Consider the following 19,926-nt stretch of genomic DNA (forward strand, 5'->3'; position numbering starts at 1 on the left):
ACTCCGTGCTTCCGATAGCATAGTAGCCTCACTCTATATATATATATATAATTGTTGATTTTGAGCCCATTCGATCACTAGGCAAATGATATCGAAAAATAATAAAATTTATTTTCTAGGTACTCCAAATACTATAGATCAAGTTTAACGGAGTCGATCGACGATTCGAAAGTCGCAACATCGAAAACGAGCTGGAAGCACGGAAGGCTCCGTGCTTCCGATAGCATAGTAGCCTCACTCTATATATATATATATATATAATTAAAGAGGGAGAGAGAGGTTCACTACTCTCTCCCTCAGACGGTCCACGAGGTGAAGCCCACCTCGTGGACCGCATGCAAAAAGGCACATATGAACCCCGCCATTTTACTGTAGGTGATCCACTGTTCTCTTTCTCAGGCGGTCCACAAGGTGAAGCCCAACTCGTGGACCGCGTGCAAAGAGGCCTATGAGCCCCGCCATTTTTTGCTGTAGCTTTTCGTTTTCCGCGATAGTAGAGCGGAAAACGAAAACCCAAATTTTTTCGCGTATTCATAAAAAAAATTTTCCGAGAAATTTTTTTTATAGAGAACCAAACATCAGAAAAAATATTTTCAACTGAAAATTAATTTTCGGTGTATTTTTACAGGGAACCAAACACCCCCCTGGTTAAAAGTTAAAACACGCGGTGGAATCAAGCACAGTTAACAAAATGGACGGTCCAGATCTTCCTGATTTTCATCACCTTTCCACAAAATCTCTATCTCTCTCTCTCTCTCTCTCTCTCTCTCTCTCTCGCCTTATCCCCTCTCCCCTCCCTCTCTCCCTAAAACCTCAAATCCCTGCGAAAATATCTCCATTAATGGCGCCCTAAATCTCCTCTTCAACCACCTCTTCCTCCCCCCATCCATGGACCTCTCTCTCCCCCTCCACCCCGACCTCTCCCCCTCCCGAATCTCCTTCTCCTCCTCCCTCTCCCCCCTTCACACCCGCCTCAAATCCTAATCCCGCGATCGCCCAATACCTTTTCTTCGCCCGTCGCCGTGACCCCCCTCCCGAAGCCCCCCTCAACAGCCCCCAGCGCCTCCTCCGCGAGCTCGCCGAGCGCAAAAAGGTCGCCTTTCCCAAGAAGAAGACCCCCCCGCGGAGGTTCATCCTCAAACCCCCCTTGGACGACGCCAAATTGGCCGAGAGGTTCCTCAACAGCCCCCAACTGTCCCTAAAAACCTTCCCTTTGCTGAGCTCTTGCCTACCGTCTTCGCGGTTGAACAATGCCGATGCGACCTGGATCGGCGAGTACCTCCTCGAGGCGAAGCAGGCGCTCGGGTACCCGCTGGAGCCCTCCGAAGCGCTCGGCGACGACACCCCGGCGAAGCATTTCGACACCTTGCTGTACCTGGCGTTCCAGCACCCCACGGCCGAGGCCCGGACCACGGCGCGGCACGTGCGGAACGGGCACTCCAGGCTCTGGTTCCTGGGCCAGTACGTGATCGAGATGGCCTTCGCCGAGTTTTTCCTGCAGCGCTACCCGCGCGAGTCCCCTGGGCCGATGCGGGAGCGGGTGTACGCGCTCATCGGCAAGAGGTTCCTCCCTAAGTGGATCAAAGCCGCGAGCTTGCACAATTTGGTGTTCCCCTATGATGAGATGGATAAGTTGATCAGGAAGGATAGGGAGCCCCCTGTGAAGTAAGCTGTGGTTAAGATAGTATCATTATTATTATTATTTTTTGGATACCATTTCTCTCTGATGTTCTGCTTGCAGAAGTCTAATTTAGGATTATGTTTCATCATCAACGGTATCGATTAATTCTGGCTTAGTTAGGAGAATTGTTTGATGAGAGAACAGTAGAATTTCATTCTTAGGTTTGAGTAAATTCAAAAGTCTTGTAATAATATCCAAGGGAAAGGTATTGATTTGATGAATTTGTGTCTAAACCTTGAACACTCGTATTAGGTTCTTATGAAGATTCAGAATTCTGATGATTTGTTCATTTGATGATTTCACATATGGTGTCATCCAGTTTTTGTTCTCTCTCCATGGCCAAAGTTTGATGGAGCTATTGGGTCGAATCTTAACCCCGCGAATGCGTCATGATATGTACGCAGTTCACAGCATATAATTGCAATGGCGTAGGAACCAGTCGGTGGCATGAGCTCCCTTATTTTTATCAAAAGGACTTTCTATGATGCAGACTAAATATTTGATATATTTGTTTCGACAGCACTACTTAATATTACCTTGCAATTATAATGTTGTATCATCTATTGAAGTTCACGTACATTGGTGCCCTCCGTAACGATTTAGAATTCTTCGTTGTCCTGCATCATCAGATCTGTGTTCTGGGCAATATTTGGAGCTATATATCTGTGCTTTGGCTTGCCTGAAGTATATCGCGTCTTATTCGAGGCATTCGGAATGGATCCTGAAGACGAGAGTTCTCAACCAAAATTAAGACGGCAACTTGAAGATGTCGACTATGTATCGGTGGAGTTTGAAGGCCGACAGATCAGTTGGCAAGATGTTGCTGCGTACAAGGCATGGATTAATTGTCCCTTCTTTTCCTTTCATCTTTGTTTCTCCGGCGCCATTTATATCTTCTCTTTTTGTTAAAAGTATGCCAGACTCCTTTGAGCGTTTGATGATTATAGATCACGACCTGAACTTTAAAAGGTTGAAAAGTTAAAACCTACATGAACAATATGCCCATTTTAGTCAACCACCTAGACCCAATTTCTGTGAATTTTCTACGACGATGGTGCCTGACTCTCACTTTGAATGCCTAGATGAGTTTAAGGGTATTTGTGCCATTTTGCTTCTATGTAATTGATGGCTGTTAGGAAAAACTGGCAGAAATAAGGACTGTTTAGTTGATTGAAATGTGCAGACTGTTCATGACACTCGTTTCAACTTTTCAAGATTTGGATGGCGATTGATAATTTTGTATTCTGTTACTGTCCAGGGTGCTCTAGAGTAATTTCCCCCTTTTTTTTTTTTGAGGCTTTTAACCTTTGCATTATCTTTAACTCGTGGGTCATTCATCTCTATGCAGCCTCCACAAGATGCACTTTTTGCACATCCGAGGCTTTTCAGGGCATGTGTCCCTCCAGGTATGCATCGTTTTCGAGGGAATATCTGGGACTTTGACCACAGGCCCAAGGTTATGAGAACTCTTGGATACCCTTTGCATATAAATGATCGGATCCCGGAAATCACGGAAGCCAGGAACATCGAATTTGGGCTTGGGCTTCAGGTAATTTCCTGATAACTTTGGTCACCCTTAAAAAGAAACTCTAGTTCTGTACGCTGAATTGTAACTCAATCAGGTAATATCTATTGTCTTAGCTTATGTTGAGTAGCTTTGACTGGCTTTTGAAAGCAAGATACTCCAGTCCATACTATTTCATGTTTTACTGCATTTCTTATCTTCAATTAGGTTAAAAGGTCCTTTATTAACATAATGCTGAATGTCTATATAGACCAAGGCGTCATGTTGATAACAGCTTTTGCGCTTGACCTGGGGTGCATTGCTTTAAGAATTTTTTGCTGTTAAATTAACTTCTGAGTTTTAAAATTCCAAAGATCTTTGGAGGTAGACACACTAAGGAGACAATTATGTTTTTATTTGTAAACTATAAGGCTTTTTATTGGATCCTCGTGCTTGTGAATATGATTGCCACAATGAGCATGTTTGATGTAAAACACTGGTAGCTGGAAGGAATGCACTACAGGTTGTATCAGATAATTATCAGGTCCACATGCAACCCCAAGTAGTTGACCAGTTCTTTAAATACAGTGAACATTTTTTGCCATAAATGCTATCATTTTATTTATGTTTGATGCGCATCAAAAGTCTCATGCCTACTTCTGTAATCATGGTTTCTTGTAGCAATAATGCCAAGAGGCTTTTTCTTATTGTGTACGAGATTTGCATATTGCCTTGGCAAGCTGGTAGTGATATATTGCCCAATCAGTAAAACATATAGAATAGGAATTACTTAATAAAATTTTGATGGAATCATTTATTTGGTTTATGTGTCTAAACAAGAGTTAAATCTATTGAAATAGGTCATTGAGCTGGAACTTGAATGCCAAGTGTCACTTGCCGTACAATGTGGTACATCAGTTGCAATTTTTCTTGATTCATATAATAGGAATAAAATGCAATAATGTAGGACATGAAAGGTGTGTCTAGAGATATTATTGAGATGAATTTTTTAAAGATACACAATTTCAATGTTCATTTAAGAGTACTGTTGTTGATAAGTTTCGCACTATCTTTCATTGAATTCAAGTGCCTTCAATTCAATATAAAACATAAAAGAATTTAAAGAAGATGTTATGTTTTTACTTATGGATCAGATAAACGCTTACCTATAAGTTCTATTTTTAGGTGTTCTTGAAATTTATGTTGGTATTATTTGTTTTGATAGCCTCTCATCAGAAAATTGTAACCATTCAAATCTTTAACACCTTAGTAAATTCTTTTTCCGTGACGCTCTACAGTTAGAAAGGTTTATTCGAATAGAAGCTGGCTGAAGGAATACAGATTCTAGAACCTGAGCTTGTCGTTTCTTCGTTGGCTTCATTAAGAGTAATTGTAATGGACCAGGATGCTTGCTGTATTGTTTTATTTGAAATCTTCTTTATAAGTTGTGTAAGTTTTAAATGAGTAATATTCCGTTACCCTTCTATAATGTAATCCTCGTGATTCTTACAATAGGAAGGATAAAACAACACTTGTTTACTTTAAGGTCTAGTTTAATGCAGCTATTTAGGCCAAAGATTGTTTGCAGTGTCTAACCACACTGCCTTTATGCTTTTAAGGACCCGCAAAACCCAAAAGCACTTTGGATCTTCCCTCCAATGCTATAAAATGATTGCGGGAACCGCCACCGGAGAAGTTCTCCGGTGGCGGTTCCCGCAATCATTTTATAGCATTGGAAGAGGGAAGCTCCGGAGCGCTTTCGATTTTTTTTTTGGCCTACGAAAACATGAAAACAGGTGCTTTTGGCAACGCAATCCCAACTAGGTCTTAGATGCTCAAAAGCCCCTAGATAATCTGAAAGTGCTTTCAAATCCTGCTCTTATCTTACGAAATGGCGCTGGAGGTCCCCACTATCCTTTTTAACTATTGGATGAGCTGAACTTTAAATGTGCTTTCAGGTTTCTGTGGGGCTTCTATAGCATCCGAGTGGCTATGTTTGGGGAACACATTCCCATACTAGTAGTTCTACGTTTATAAAACCGACTTCTGCAGATGGCTTTCCTAAGCCTTTTCTCATTTTACTGCTGGATTATGATGCCTTATCTTGATTCTTGCCAGCTGTGCTTTATGCATCCTTCGAAATACAAGTTTGAACATCCGCGATTTTGTTTTGAGCGGTTGGAATATGTTGGTCAAAAGATTCAGGTATGTTAACACTCATACAGAGTTAGCTTCCATGATTATGAGTAAACTGATTCGTTATTCTTAACAACCTATTATTGCAATTATGTTCCTATGTAGGATCTTGTGATGGCCGAGAGATTACTTATGAAGCATCTCGATGCTCCCGGGAGATGGTTGCAAGAGAAGCACCGCCGGACATTAATGAACAAATTTTGCGGGAGGTACTTAAGGGACAAGCACCTCCACCACTACATCATATACGGCGAGTCGGTCCAAGACAAATTCGAGCACAACCGGAGGCTCAGGAACCCAGCCACGACCTCTGTCCAGCAAGCGATTCACGGGCTCGCTTACATGGTCTATGGCAAGCCCGACGTCCGCCGATTGATGTTTGAGGTGTTTGATTTTGAACAAATCCAACCTAAAGCTGTGTGAGTTTTTCAACCTGGAGTTGGTGCTTCCATCATATACATCTCACTTTGACATGGGTCTCCATATTTGACCTCCTGAAAGGAAATCATCTCAAGTTCCTTGTGGTGGAATTTTGTTTTACTTTTGTGTTGTTGTTAAAGAATCCAATGAGGTAGGTAGAATTTTTAAAGAACAGTTGTATAGTAGATGTTTTTAATGAAAATATAAGCATTTTCTTAGCTTTTTTGTTGTATGAATTTGTTTTGCATAATTTTGTTCGTTATAAATGTACAGCATGAGAGTTGATATTCGGCGTAAAATTTAGAATGAAAGGCTGATGATCTATTGCATGGTTTAATCTTGCATTAGTGGCCAGGAATAAACGCAGGTTTGTGCTAGGACTACATAAAAATGCATACAATTTTGTCAACAACTCGAGCAAAAAAGCACAAGAAAAGCTCCAAAGCAACAGCTCTTCTGAAGATGATCACTAGTACATAAATGGAACTAATCAATAGGATCCAACAATACACCAATGCAGAACATTTTGCTACACATGAATACAAATATTCTCCTGCTTATAGATCAAGCAACTGATCAATGAATTTTGCACCTAATAATCTTACAATTGATACACTAATCAACTACATTTTCTTGATTGAGTACGTCGACAATCTCGACTTGTCGTATTTTTCACCGACAGTACCATCATACTTGTTTCCTCAAATTGCAAGCACGAACTCCTCGAAGCTCAAGAACATTTTTATTGGGAAAAGAATGATGAAGAGATACGGGCAGGGCCTTCATTGCTTTCAGGATTCGATCGATCGACTCAGTTCTTTACACCTCCGATGAAGACCCAGGAGATGAATACATAGCTTTATGTTGTACCTCACTTACCAGGTACGATAAGAAAGGGTTTGAAGGTAAGGACGAATCCGATGAACTCGAAAAGATTCAAAATAAAGAACACCATCTGATCACCTGCATTATCAGAAAAAGAACCTTATGACTTAGTCTTATGCTAATAGATACAAACATTCTCTATGCTATTTCATAATGTGTGTGAAGTTGCAGATGCGACGAAAAATAACAAGCAATGCGAAGTTACCGGGCAAAAAGGAAGCATGCTGGCGTTTTTGCGCCCACGAGAATCTGCAAACAGATGCAATTAAATTGAAATAATACTGAAGTAAGCTCAATAACTGAGGCAAGTAACAATTCTCTCTATCCTTTGTCGAAACTAAAACAAATAGTTAGGTCTTTGTTTAATACTACCGCTTCTTTTTTCTAAAAAAACAAAAAATCAACTCAAATTTTTATGTGATTGATGTTAAAGATAAGATCAAATTATTAGTTAGATTTTGTTAAAGGTAGATCAAATCTTGTTTTTAACTATGTAGCTATAAAGGATTGACTTTTCCCTAGTTATCCATATGTACGAGTTGAGCACTATACGAAGCTGCAGTTACATAGAACAATTGCGCCGTGAACTTGTTAATTATTCTTCACCTTAATAAACGATTGTTTGCAATCCATACAGATTAAGTAGCAACTTTTTTTTGTTTATCTTTTCTTTTTTTCCCTCTTAAGAGGACGCCATTTCCATCCGGTCGGGGTGTATCTCGAGCTATCCGATTTGAATCGCATAGAGTTTCAATCATCTTGCTTAAATTATTGAACTAATTGCGAAACGAGAATCTCGCAAACATCATACACCGCGCTCACCCGTTATTGTTTGCAAGATTAGATTAGAAAAAAAAACTGCAACTACTTACATGGCACCTCCTCCAGCCGGGGCAACTGCTTTGAAAAGGGACATCGCAGTCATCGATATGCCGTTCGCGGCTCCTCGTTGGTTCTGAGGCTGTCATTTCGAAAGGTGCAGCAGTTAGTTCTTAAGCCATGAGTTCATATTACTACAGAGATAAACAGAAATGAGTTGATGATGATTACCACAGCATTGTTTTGGAGAATGAACAATCCAGTGATGATAGTCACCTGATAAACATTTACAAGAAAGATGAATATAAGAAGAAGAAAAAAAAAAAAAGATCGAACTTAATTGGACATCGGATTAAAGCTGGTTGAGTACATGCATCAGTTGAAGATGGTCGACTAATCAATTATTCAACCGAAATGCTATCTATAGAGTTCTAGCTCAAGTCGACTCACCGAGAGAATGTTCTTCATCAGAGATGCACAATTAGTGATAATCGTAAGTTTAATTCCTGACAAATTTGTCAGAAAGGGATAAGCGGCGAGCAACGGGATTGATATAACCTGCAATTGTGTGATGTATCAGAGAAAGGGGCCACTAATGAAAGACAGCGCCGTTGGATAAAGCGAAACGACAATATTTACTGACCGCTGAGAGACGGCATGAATAGATCGGTCCGAGGATTTTCTCGATGCGAGGATAAACGAAGAGTTGATATACGAGAAGACTAAAACCTAAAATTTAACAATCAGTCAACAACAACAACTTCTCCAGTGCAGTAAAATTACATAAGAAATTTTACCTTAAGACTATGTTGAATGTTGTGAAATGTTGTAAGCATCATAGGGAACCAAGATATAATAAAGAAAAAGTATTATCGCGAATTCCGTCAAATTACTTACCTGAGATTGCAAGAACCTGACCGACATCTTGCGACGAAAAACTCAATCCACCGTAACTTTTGCCGCTCACAGCCCATAAGGAGAATATCTGACATAATTTGACATGTAAAATGTCAACAATTAATAAAGCAAAAGGCTATCATATTACCTCAAAATTAACATTACCGAAACAATAGATCCTTCGAAAAGAAATCTACAGAGAGAACATTGAGCAAAAACTTGTACTTAAAAGAGTCGTATCTTGAGTAGTATCTCGAGTTTTGAAATGTTAAAAAGCTTTTCGATTTTGCGTCTTTTGTGGAGTCATTTCAACAGCAGAATCCTTTTCTTTCGGGATCGCACACGTAAAGAATTTAAGGAACAAAAGTCTTTCTTTTGGGTGGTTTTTTGGATAAATTGTAGCTCTCTTTGTTGTACTTTCTTTTCTTTAATACAAAACAAGTAAAAGTTAAAAGCATCATACAATACATATAAAATGTCGAGCCTTTAGAGCCACATAAAAGATTCTGAGAGAAATGAAGTGGTTTGGAGCAAAGTTATTACCTCAGTATAAGCCATATCATGAAGGGAGAAAATACAGTAGGCTATGATAGCCGACATCAATGGCCAATTCTTAAATAAGTTCTCCTTCGGAGCTTCACTTTCAGTGGCATCTTGTTTTGAATCGGAGACGAACGGTTGAGCCTCCAAAGCTTCGATTGTTTCATTTTCCGCACCCTTTCCATTATGATGCATGTGTAATGTCTCCTATAAAACCAATTTAAAGAGTAGTACAAAGAAGAAACATGTTAACTATATTCCTGTTTATGATAAACGAAAAGTTAAACTACTGCAAATGAACGTCGGATTGCTTATTCGAGAACGGACTAAACGATCAAAGCGCCACAAAACTTGTTACAGTTTTCATGCGAGCAATATGATCCTGAACCGTAGTTACCGACTCTTTACGTTTGATTGCTTAGCGACATTTCTCGTATACACATAAATCGAGTCAAACGAACCAAGCAAAACAATTCAGAAAACATTCATTAACCTGATTCTCTGAGTGTTAGAAAGCTAGTGGAATAAATTGATAAGAAGAACAGGTACATAATTATCGAACTAAAAAAGGAAGAATTAAAGTAATAACTGTGTAAAGTTACATACCGGGAGCCATAAGCAACTTATAAATACGCAGACAGCGAAGAAGGATATGCAGAGGCACGGTAAGAAGTACGGGAACCTACAAATATTTCAACGCAAAAAATAAAGTATGAATACCGGTGATTACGCTGGCTAATCTAATTAGGCGTAATATGAATTACCTTCCCCAAACGGAGTTCGGTGAAAATATTTCTGGATATTTTTCTGCAGGCTGGTATCAAACACACAGCTTATGAGGCAGACAGCATAATAAGAAATCGAGGAAGCGAAACATCCTAAATGAATGTCAGAAACTAAATTCCAGAAAGAAGGTTTATTTACAAGTCGTACAGAAAGCGAATTCTGTGTCAGTATCAAACTAATAGAATCAGAAAACAAATGAATGATGATGCTTTAATCGAGAGAAAAAGAAAAAAAACGAAATCATGCATAGAAATCCTCATTAGTGTTAAATCTATAAAAATTACCTGCGCAAAGTAGCCTCCAATCGCGGGTCCAACTATAAGACCTATTCCCCATGCTGTGCTAACCTGAAATGATGAAATGAGATGACATTGCATGGTATAATTTCAGCTGTTAATAAAGTTAGGGAAACAGAAAAAAGAAGAAGAAGAACATATACAATAAAAGGTGCTTACAAGTGACATTCCAAGAGCTTGATGTTCCGGTCGACACAGTTCTGATGCATACGCCTGCAGGAGCAAAAAGACATGAAGTTCGAGAACGACAAGTCGATCTATAAGAATACAACTTTACAGAACAATGAGCATCGTGTTTCTAAGTCTAAAAAACCTCACCTTTACCGGGCCAAGTAATCCATTTAAAGCTCCCAGGAGAAATCTTGTGATAATTGCCATCCAGTAATTGACACTTAATCCAAATAGAGTGTTAAAAACTATCCTGAAACATGAATGGCGAGGGAAGTATAAAAAAACAAGCCAAGGATGAAGTAAATGAAAAATGTAACACCGTAACAAACTTCGACATTTGAAGTTACAATAACATCAAGTGATACTAACACTGAGAAAATGCCGATCACTATGATGGGTTTTCTCCCGTGTCGATCGGCCACAATGCCCCAGAAAACAGAAGTAATTGCTCTTCCAAGCATGAATGCAGCGCCTGGAAACATCGGAATGCAGGGAGTCAATGACATAACAAGGCGGGAAGTGATTTTCTTGTTTTTCCTGATCGTCAACTCAAAACGCATAAATTTCAATCGTCAGACAGGAAAGTTACAGGATACGGACCGACAAAACCGGCATAGAATCCAATATCTTCTTCTCTTTCTGCGATGTTCAAATCTCTTATCTACGGAGGAGAAAACGAGGGAGTAGTTAACAATGTCTCAAGAACAAAATCATGTACAAATATGATTGAAAAGGGATGAAACATTTAGAGTAAAAATATGCGTAACATACAAAAAAGGCTACACACGAAGAGCTCAGAAACATACATACCATGAAATATAAGAAGGGAAATAAGGATGATATCGGTAAAGCTGAAAAAGCAGAAACAAAGAAGAGCTGTTAGAAAACCAAGAGAAATAACCGTAGAAGCGAAAAAGAATCACCAGAGATGGCTACGAGAATAGGAATGGTGATTGCCGCGCAGAGCGCAATCGATTCAGGTAGATCCATACTTCCTAGCGATTCGATTTCGATCTGATTGATACTAAATCTAGGAGTTGCTTCTGTCAATATCTGATTTCATCGAATTTTGAGTTTCCGATTACACAAAAAAAGAAGCAATAAATTGAGAAATTGAGTGGCTCATAAAAGACGCATTTCTATACTAGTCAGCTTTTCAATTCTTACTTCTCTCAAATCAACATACATCATCATTTCTCCGAATATCTCGAAAGTTAACATAGACCTCTATTCACAAAAAAGAAAAAGGCGAGACCTTACTATACCATTAAAGACACTTAAATTTCACACCATAATATCTGTTCTAATATGGTAGCTCACATATATTCCTTTCTACAGAGAAAAAAAACTACTAAATTTCTGTACAACTTCACAGTCACTGCTCTGGTGCTTCTAGCATAGAAGCATTGGAAAGTTTTAGTCAACAAGATTTACTTAACTACGAGATTAACAAAGCTGAGTGAGTCGAAAACAATAAGCAAATGCATATGAAATTACATTGTAAAATGAAACCAAACAATTGGGTCTGTTATAGTTGATCATAGAACTGATTAAGATCAGAGCAACGAGTTCGACCATCGCATTATTGGTCAAAGTTAGACGGGGAATTCTTTACGCACAATTAAGAGTTACACTGGACATTGATCATGCACAATTTGCTAGATTCAAGTTGCAAATCTCGTCGCACCATCATACTCTCCGCAGGACCTTCTCATTTCTGAATTTACTTAACCGATCACTCCAATGAGCGATTTCTCGTGCGATTTTATTAGAAGGATGAGAAAAATACACAGTATGAACTCGCGTCCCCGCACAACAACTACTCAGAAGGTCAGTGGCCGAACCAAATCAACCTAATCTTATAAAAAGGAAGTATATATAGTCACACAATTGTCTAAACCAAACTACAAGACAAAAACAAAAGCTCAAAAGATACTACAACACCCACAACAACAAAAAAGAGAAAAGGAAAATCACTCTGATATGTACTAACAACACCTCACGGTCATGATAAATACAGCAGAACAACATCATTGATAACCAAAGTACCTAACACTTTTGTGAACCATCACAATCTCTTACCAAAAGAAAAGAAATCAAAAAAGAAAAAGAAAAAGGAAAGGAAAAGCTCTTTTAGCTAGAGTCTTCAAAAGAAGAAACAAACATATGCTCGATCTCAACAAACATGATTAAAAAAGTCCTTTTCTATGCAAAAGTTAAAATGTAAAAAAGAAAAAAAGAAAAAGAATGGAGATCCCACATCTCCAGCTCATTCAGTGATTGAATAATTTTACTCAAATAAGCCAAGTTTTTCTTCTTTTTCTTTTGTTCCAAAAAAAAAATCAACATTGATTTTGCAAAACTTGTTGATCTTAATGGCTTTTCAGCAAATAAAACTACAATAGTTAATGGCTAGCAACTTATACATAGCCATTAAATTTAACAAAGTCCAAATGTATAAACAAAAGCTTGAAGTAAATAATTAAAAGTAGAATCTGAACGGCATAAAATATATTATATAAATTCTACTCTCGTCCACGCAGGGAGAAGAAGAACATAATAACAACAAGATAACTACTCCTCATCTCAAATACCCGCGTGAAAGCTGAAAAGAAGATAAAAAAAAGGAAGAAAAGCTAAGTGATGGAGGGAATTGAATTGAATTGAATTGTATTGTAGTTGCATGCATCTTCTTTATTGTATATAATAATTTGTGATCTTACCGGTACATAACGTAACAATCCAAACGTACAAGAACTCCTTGTAGGGGATCCCCGTATGGGACTCCTTCCTCTTGTCCATGGCACACCCGGGGCATTTCGCATAATACACCTTATTCAACAAAGGCACTCTACTAGTGCTATCCCCCATTATGGAGAGATTAATTGTTTGATCGATGATGATTAATTTAGAGAGAGAGAGAGAGAGAGAGAGAGAGAGAATAAAAGTGGCTCCTTTTTCACCAATGAACGACGTTAAAAAGGAGCTCCGAGTGTTTCACCACGCATTCCAATCGAACGAATGGAGAAAAAAAAGGAAAAAAAAAATTGTTGGTGATTGGTTTGAATGTTTTTTTTTATTTTTTATTTTTTTATTTTTTTTTTATCTCCAAGAGGAAGAGAAAAAATAGATCTCTCTCTCTCTCTCTCTCTCTCTCTCTTATAATTATTATTATTTAGAAGAGGAAAAGGACAAAAAGTGGGGGCATTGTGGCAATGATCTCTATCACTTTTAGCAATTACATTTAATAATTTTTTTTTTATTTTATCAAATAACTTAACAATTTTTAAATGAATTTTATTAATTATACAACTATTTTGATGGAGAATTATGGATATAATTCTATTAGATTTTAAAATATAAATAAATCTACTTTTTTTTTTTCTTTAGTTTTAATTGGTTAAGCATGATAAGTGAGGAATATAGAGCTAGAACACAAAATTTTAAATTTTATTATTTTTATTTCTTCTTAGAATACAAAAAATATAAGGGCAATTGCTTATATACCTCCAAAAAATTTTTGATTTTCTGATTTACTCTGTTTAGAAGGCTAATATTAAAAATACTCTTTTAACGTTCCAAATTATTTCAAATATACTTCTAGGGCTCCGTTTGGCTGGCGGTATAAGCGGGGACCGCTATTCCGCCAAACAAAATAATTTTTGGCCGGGATATTTTATCCCGGTTAAATTTTGCTATTCCCGACTATTCCGGAATAGATTGGGATTTGCTATTCCACCATTTTGATGGAATAGTGCTATTCCAATATTTAATTTCAAACTTAATTAAAATTATGAATTGAATTAAAACTAAATTATCTAAATATAATATGTTATATATTATAATGCATTTTTTTGTTATAAAATTATTAATTGTATTATATTAATAATATTATTTATATTTAAATATTATAATAAATTTTATAATAAATTATATTTAAATATTATAATAAATTATTTTTATTAAATTTAAGTTTAAGTAGAAATTTTAAAAAAAATATAATTTATTAATAATAAAAATCTTATATTAAATTTATTAAAATATTTATTTTTATCAAAATTTATAATTTTATTATTAATAATTATTTTATTAATTCCAAACCCTATTTCTTATTTACAAAAATTTAAAATATAAATATTAAATTTAAAATTTAAATTTTAAAATTTAATTTTGCTAATCTCAAAATTAAGTTATTCTTAAATTCCAAATTTTAAATTTTTAAATTTAAATTTTTGACTATTTTAAATTTTAAAATTTAAATTTTATATTTTATATTTTCAAAGTTAAATTTGATCTTAATTTAAAGTTTGAAATTTAAAATTTAAATTTTTTTTTGAAAAATTTTTAAAATTTGAGAGATTTTAAATTTTAATTTAAAATTTTGAAATTTAAAAGTTAAAATTTTAAATTAAAAATATAAATTTAAAATTTAAAATTTAAATTCAAATATAATGAGAGGGTAATATCATTATTTTTTATTTATAACTACCCACTATTCTTCTTATTCTATCTTTCCTAACCAAACGCTATTTTTCTTATTCTCATGAATAACCTAATTTTCATTCAAACGCAAAATTGATCTAATCCCCACTTATACCTCAATTTATACTATCCCTAGAATAACCACCTTTTGCTTATCCCCGAACCAAACGGTACCCTATAGTTAAATTCTATTAACAACAACCATTATCTCTATGAAATCACTATTTTGCCTTTTTAAATATTTTCTTCTATCATCACCAACTTTTTTTATTTGTTCTTAAATTAGAGGCAAAAAAAGTATTTTAATTTTTTGTCCTCAAATATACCCATTTACTATCACTAACTTTTCTTATTTGCCTAAGTTAAGAGTAAAAGAAATCTTTTATTTTATTTTTTAACTTTGGTAGACATTTAAGGCTTAGTTTGGTATTGAGGTCTATCTAACGCTATTAGATAAAATGGGGTTGAAGAAAAAACATATAGGGATATGCTTCTGCGTTCTCTGGTGGGACCACAAAAAATATATCGTAACTGACTCATCGCGATATGCGGAACACAATATTACATATGGAAACAAGCAATGTATTTTTCCAATGTACTTTCTTACTGCACATAACGCAATTTCCCCGCAATCCCAAACGAAGCCTAACTCACGTTTAACTTGAGATAACTTAAGGGATGATTAGTGCGGGGGCATATTTGAATAACGGAGGAACGTACGAGGGGTATATTTGAAACAAAAAAAAAAAAGGATAAATTAGATATTTTTAAAGTTTGAGAGGTATATAGGTAATTATTCCAAAAGTTTATTTGTTTGTGTTCTAAAGATTTTATAGAATTATATGTAGTACACGGGATCAAAAGGGTTGTGTAATTGCTAACTTTTATTGAGGAGAAGAGTCTATTAAACTATTTAATGAAGTTTTAAAAAATATAATTATCAAAATTAAAAATTCAGACCTCCATTTACAAAAGAGCTNCTCTCTCTCTCTACAAATCCCTTCTCCCCCTCTTAAAACCACCTCTCTCTCTCTCTCTCTCTCTCTCTCTCTCTCTCTCTCTCTATGTATCTATCTATCTATCTATCTATCTATCTCTATCTCTCTTAAGAATAAGAGAAGTGTAGTGTTTTCGAATGCGCGAGTGAAGTTGTTTTCATGGCCCCGAAAACTAGTCGAGGCAAAGGAAACAAAGGAAAAGGAGATAAAAAGAGAAAAGAAGAGAAAGGTAATATCTCTATTATATACATATCAATTAATACATATATATATAGAGAGAGAGAGAGAGAGTTGAAGAACAGGAGCTCAACGTACTTGTGATTCATTAGCCATGCACTTTTAGTTTATTATGTATGAAATTTATTAAGCATGTCCCATATATATACACACACATGAACTATGTGTATATATATATATAAATATATATATGTATTTATGTATTAGTATTAAAATCTTATTCACTTTTTTTTTTTTGCTTCCTCCTTTGATTTTCTAATCTAGTTGAGTCATGTGTTTTTTGTGTGTATGATGATTAATTGTTATTCCCAAAACTTATTCTCCTCTTTTTCCTTTTTTTTTTTCTTTTTTTTCTTTTTTTTTTGTCATTGTTCTCTTTACAGTTGTTCCTAGTGTCATTGATATCACAGTGGTCACTCCCTATGAATCCCAAGTAACACTCAAGGTATATATGTATTTCTCAACTCATCCCTTATTGAAAATTTACCAAAAAAAAAAAGAAGAAAAAAAGGGAAAGGAAACTTATATGAATTGGTTTTTTTTTTTTAAATTATTCAATGGAACTTGGATAAATTACAATCATAAGTTGCCAAGAACAGCTTTCTTGTTTATTTATTTATTTATTTATTCTAATTAATTATTCTAATTTATTCTCTTGTTATTTAGGGAATATCCACTGATAAAATACTAGATGTGAAGAAGCTATTGGGCTCTCATGTGGAAACATGTCACCTCACCAATTACTCACTCTCACATGTGGTACTCTCAATTACAATTTTTTTGGGTCTTTTTTTAATTTTCTTTTTTTTTTCATGAGAAAAAATGAAAATAAATTTGGTTTTTTAGATTTGGATTTGTGTTTTTTGGGCTTTTAATTTTCTAATTGTGGGGATTAATTTTTACGATTTAGGCTCGCGGGCACCGGTTAAACGACGGCGTGGAAATCGTTTCGCTAAAGCCATGTGTACTTAAGATCGAGGAAGGTATGTTTTTTTTTTATGCTGCATTATTTGTTTTCTATTTTCATATTCCGTTTAGTAAATAGTGGGCGCAAATTTTTCTTTTTTTGAGAAATAGGTAGCAAGCTATCTGCTTCATTCATTAGGTAAAATGAACTGAGCGTACAAGTTGGAAGCAGCTTAGGCCTCCGAGATAGCGAAAGGCGAAGGAAAAAAAAAAAAAAAAAAAAATTCAAAGCATAGTGGTCCAAGTGCTGATAAAAAATTTGAGGCGTTCAAGGGATTCGAAAACCGTGGGCGGCTTTCTATTAAAAGTGTAGTTATTTCTGTCTGTCCAGATTACCCACCAAGTCACTGCCAGAAGGAATAAGTGTTTGTGTCTCGACGTGGCGTCTGGTATATCGGTCAATTAACGAAAGAATATATATTTACGAACTATTCAACTTTGGTGAAGGTGCATGCTTAATAACTTATAAAACTATATAATATATAATTTTATTATTTTATACGGACATATATGCAATTAATTCTTCTTTAGGCATCACCACATGCGTCATTTGGTTTCGCTCCGGCCCCACCTGTGTCTTTCCTTCACACGTTTATTTACTGGTGAAAATGTGAGAATATTTAATGGTCCTCTCACTTATAAGACAAATTTTGAAACATTCCATTTCGCTGTGTATGATTTAATTTATATTTTTAGAAAATAATAGGTATTTTAAATGTATCATAATTTGTGATTTTATGTTCAAATTCTGCCGGGTTTCTAGTTTGATTCATATTTTCTATCAAAATATTTTAAACCGAAACGTGAGGCGGAGTGTTATTTATTGAAGTACCGTTATATGAAAATAAGAGTTTTGCCAGAATACTATCGGTAGTAAACGATTCGATGTATTACCGATTTGTTTTCGATAATAGAGCTTTTAAATTAACGATTGTTTCCATTAGATATGATCTAAATTATTTAAATTATCTGGAAATCAAATTTCACGCTTTTTCGATTTCGTTCTCTTATCCATCAAGTGAAAAAAAAAATGGTTGAAAATAAATATCCTTAAAAAAATGATGATACAATTTTTGTATTTAAGATCTATAATAAAAATCTTGTTTTAAATTAGTTTAAAGAATTTTCTGACAAAAATTTAGTTGATTTGAACTCGTCTATACCGTTAAACGAGCAAACGCACCATATCAGCTATTAAAATTACAGATTTTGGAACTCTTTAATCGTTCGGTTAGTGACAACAAAAATTCATGAAATTTGATTTCTAAATAGTTTAGATGATCTAGATCATTTTCAATGATGTTGATCGTCGATTTGAAACGTCACGCCCCGGATTACACGTTTCTCCGGATACGCCAACAGACCCGCCGTATACATAGGAATTTTTCTTGTATACGAAGCGATAGCTGTACCTGTAAATAAATCAAGCTACAACCACAAGATAATGAGCTGCTAAACCAAAAAACATACATATATATAAATCTCGAGGGGTTCAAGTACATACAAAAAGTCTACAACATCACTCGCTCCAGCGAGTACCCAGACAACAACCATATGTATAAAAATACTCCAAAACTATCTGTGAAAGGTACTCTTCTAGCACTGCAACCCGTCGGGAAGGGATCTAGCTCGCAACTCCCTTTCCACGATCAGTATCAGGGACAGCAACAGCCGCAGAAGAAGGCTCTGCAAAAAGGGATCAACAACTGGGTATGGAACTACTGCAAAAAGTAGTCCTCAGTGGGTACCGCTACCGACCTCAACGGCTCACCCACTAAGTCTACAGAAAGTATATAGTAAGATAGTAAAGGAAGCTGGTATAACTCTACAACTATATGCCACTATACTATCGCTAACCAATGCTAGCTATCTGTAGATGTAAATATGATGCAATCTCTGACCCAATCTCACTAGGGATTGTTAACGCACCGGTCCCGCCTGCCGAAGCTACACCAACCACCACCACGCTGGGTTGCTGGTGGAGAGAAAGTCCAACCAGGACACTACGACATCAACGCAAAAGCATTAAGCCCGTCTCCGAAGTGGTACCCGTGGGCGCTACCCAACCGAGTATGCAAGCGTATCTCTGCCGAGCTCAATCAGGCTCTCACAAGCTATAGTAAAAACAGAAGGATTTAACTGATCTAACAACTATAATTTACATGCCCTTGGCACAATCTAATGCAAAAACAGCAATCTGGGTCCACCGTCAACCACAACGGCACCTGACAGTCCAGAACAGTCTATACACTACTGTAAAAATAAACTCGGTATCCCAGCACGAGCGTAAATTCATTCTACACTATTCTGTATATCCACTGCGTACAAACTGTGGCGATACAAACAAACTACAGGTCCTAAAACTAAATCTGTTAGTTTTTAGAAAATGACAGTGTAGAATCTGATAGTTTTCTCCTAAGTCAATTCCAAGTCCAATATGTAAAATTCAACAAAAATACTAATTATGCTCCAAATTCAGATTTCAAAGAACATGCAAATCAATGAATTCGAGTTATTAAATATGATATACGAAACAAAAAATACATGCTGTCAACTTCGGCTTAGGAGGAAAACCGATGATTTCGGTAAACTTCAACCTACTTGTAAAAGCTAGTCTAATTCCGGCGAGAGTCGACAAGAGAGAAAATCCCACGCTCGCCCAGCCTCCAACGGCGCTACCACGACGCACGCACGCTCGAACGGCTCCGCGGCGCGACGTCGACGTCGATCCGAGCTCAAACCGTGCCCTCCACCACGCACGGGTCCACTAGCTAGAGAAAGAGAGGAAAAAGGAAGGAAGAACAGGCCACAACCCTCCCTCTGTCAATAAAAAGGCTTGGATAACCTTGGGTTGAACGACACATTAAAGGACCAAACTGCCCTTTACCTACCCTGGAGTACTGGTACCAGTCCGATGCTGTACCGGTACCCAGCATCAACTTGGCAAACCCGAGAGCAGTTTGTTCTCGAAAAACACTAGGGTATCGGTACGCCCTTGTGTGGTACCGGTACTCAGCACTGAAATATATACTTTGCAAATTTCAATAT

At 36.3% G+C, this 19,926-nt stretch overlaps 3 protein-coding genes across 5 annotated transcripts; 2 read left to right on the forward strand and 1 right to left on the reverse strand.

Annotated features, from left to right (window-relative positions):
• On the forward strand, nt 983–6,023 carry LOC109719702 (ribonuclease III domain-containing protein RNC1, chloroplastic; the record flags this gene model as incomplete). Its single annotated transcript, XM_020246485.1, has 5 exons — nt 983–1,665; nt 2,311–2,515; nt 3,030–3,230; nt 5,304–5,390; nt 5,487–6,023. Coding segments are annotated over 5 exons (1,494 nt in total), but the record flags the coding sequence as incomplete, so codon positions are not given.
• Nucleotides 6,228–13,240, reverse strand: LOC109719310 (probable peptide/nitrate transporter At3g43790). 2 transcript variants are annotated; one of them, XM_020245886.1, is made up of 17 exons: nt 12,919–13,240; nt 11,006–11,046; nt 10,796–10,856; nt 10,565–10,667; nt 10,343–10,445; nt 10,184–10,237; nt 10,013–10,075; nt 9,707–9,756; nt 9,549–9,624; nt 8,946–9,149; nt 8,403–8,490; nt 8,149–8,234; nt 7,956–8,063; nt 7,737–7,781; nt 7,559–7,647; nt 6,892–6,935; nt 6,228–6,764 (listed from the first exon to the last, which is right to left on the reverse strand). In XM_020245886.1, the coding sequence occupies exons 1-17, from the start codon at nt 13,064–13,066 to the stop codon at nt 6,673–6,675; spliced, it is 1,455 nt and encodes a 484-aa protein (XP_020101475.1). In that variant the 5' UTR covers nt 13,067–13,240; the 3' UTR covers nt 6,228–6,672. The 2 variants fall into 2 exon arrangements, with proteins under 2 accessions (XP_020101475.1, XP_020101476.1); XM_020245887.1 differs by lacking the exon at nt 12,919–13,240 and adding an exon at nt 11,815–12,293.
• On the forward strand, nt 15,664–16,979 carry LOC109719576 (protein TSS-like). Of its 2 annotated transcripts, none has more exons than XM_020246340.1 (4): nt 15,664–15,904; nt 16,296–16,357; nt 16,579–16,671; nt 16,823–16,979. In XM_020246340.1, the coding sequence occupies exons 1-4, from the start codon at nt 15,835–15,837 to the stop codon at nt 16,955–16,957; spliced, it is 360 nt and encodes a 119-aa protein (XP_020101929.1). In that variant the 5' UTR covers nt 15,664–15,834; the 3' UTR covers nt 16,958–16,979. The 2 variants fall into 2 exon arrangements, with proteins under 2 accessions (XP_020101929.1, XP_020101930.1); XM_020246341.1 differs by having other exon boundaries at nt 16,579–16,668; nt 16,823–16,972.

The sequence above is a fragment of the Ananas comosus genome, linkage group 13 (genome assembly GCF_001540865.1).
Source record: "Ananas comosus cultivar F153 linkage group 13, ASM154086v1, whole genome shotgun sequence".
Classification (NCBI taxonomy): Eukaryota; Viridiplantae; Streptophyta; class Magnoliopsida; order Poales; family Bromeliaceae; genus Ananas; species Ananas comosus.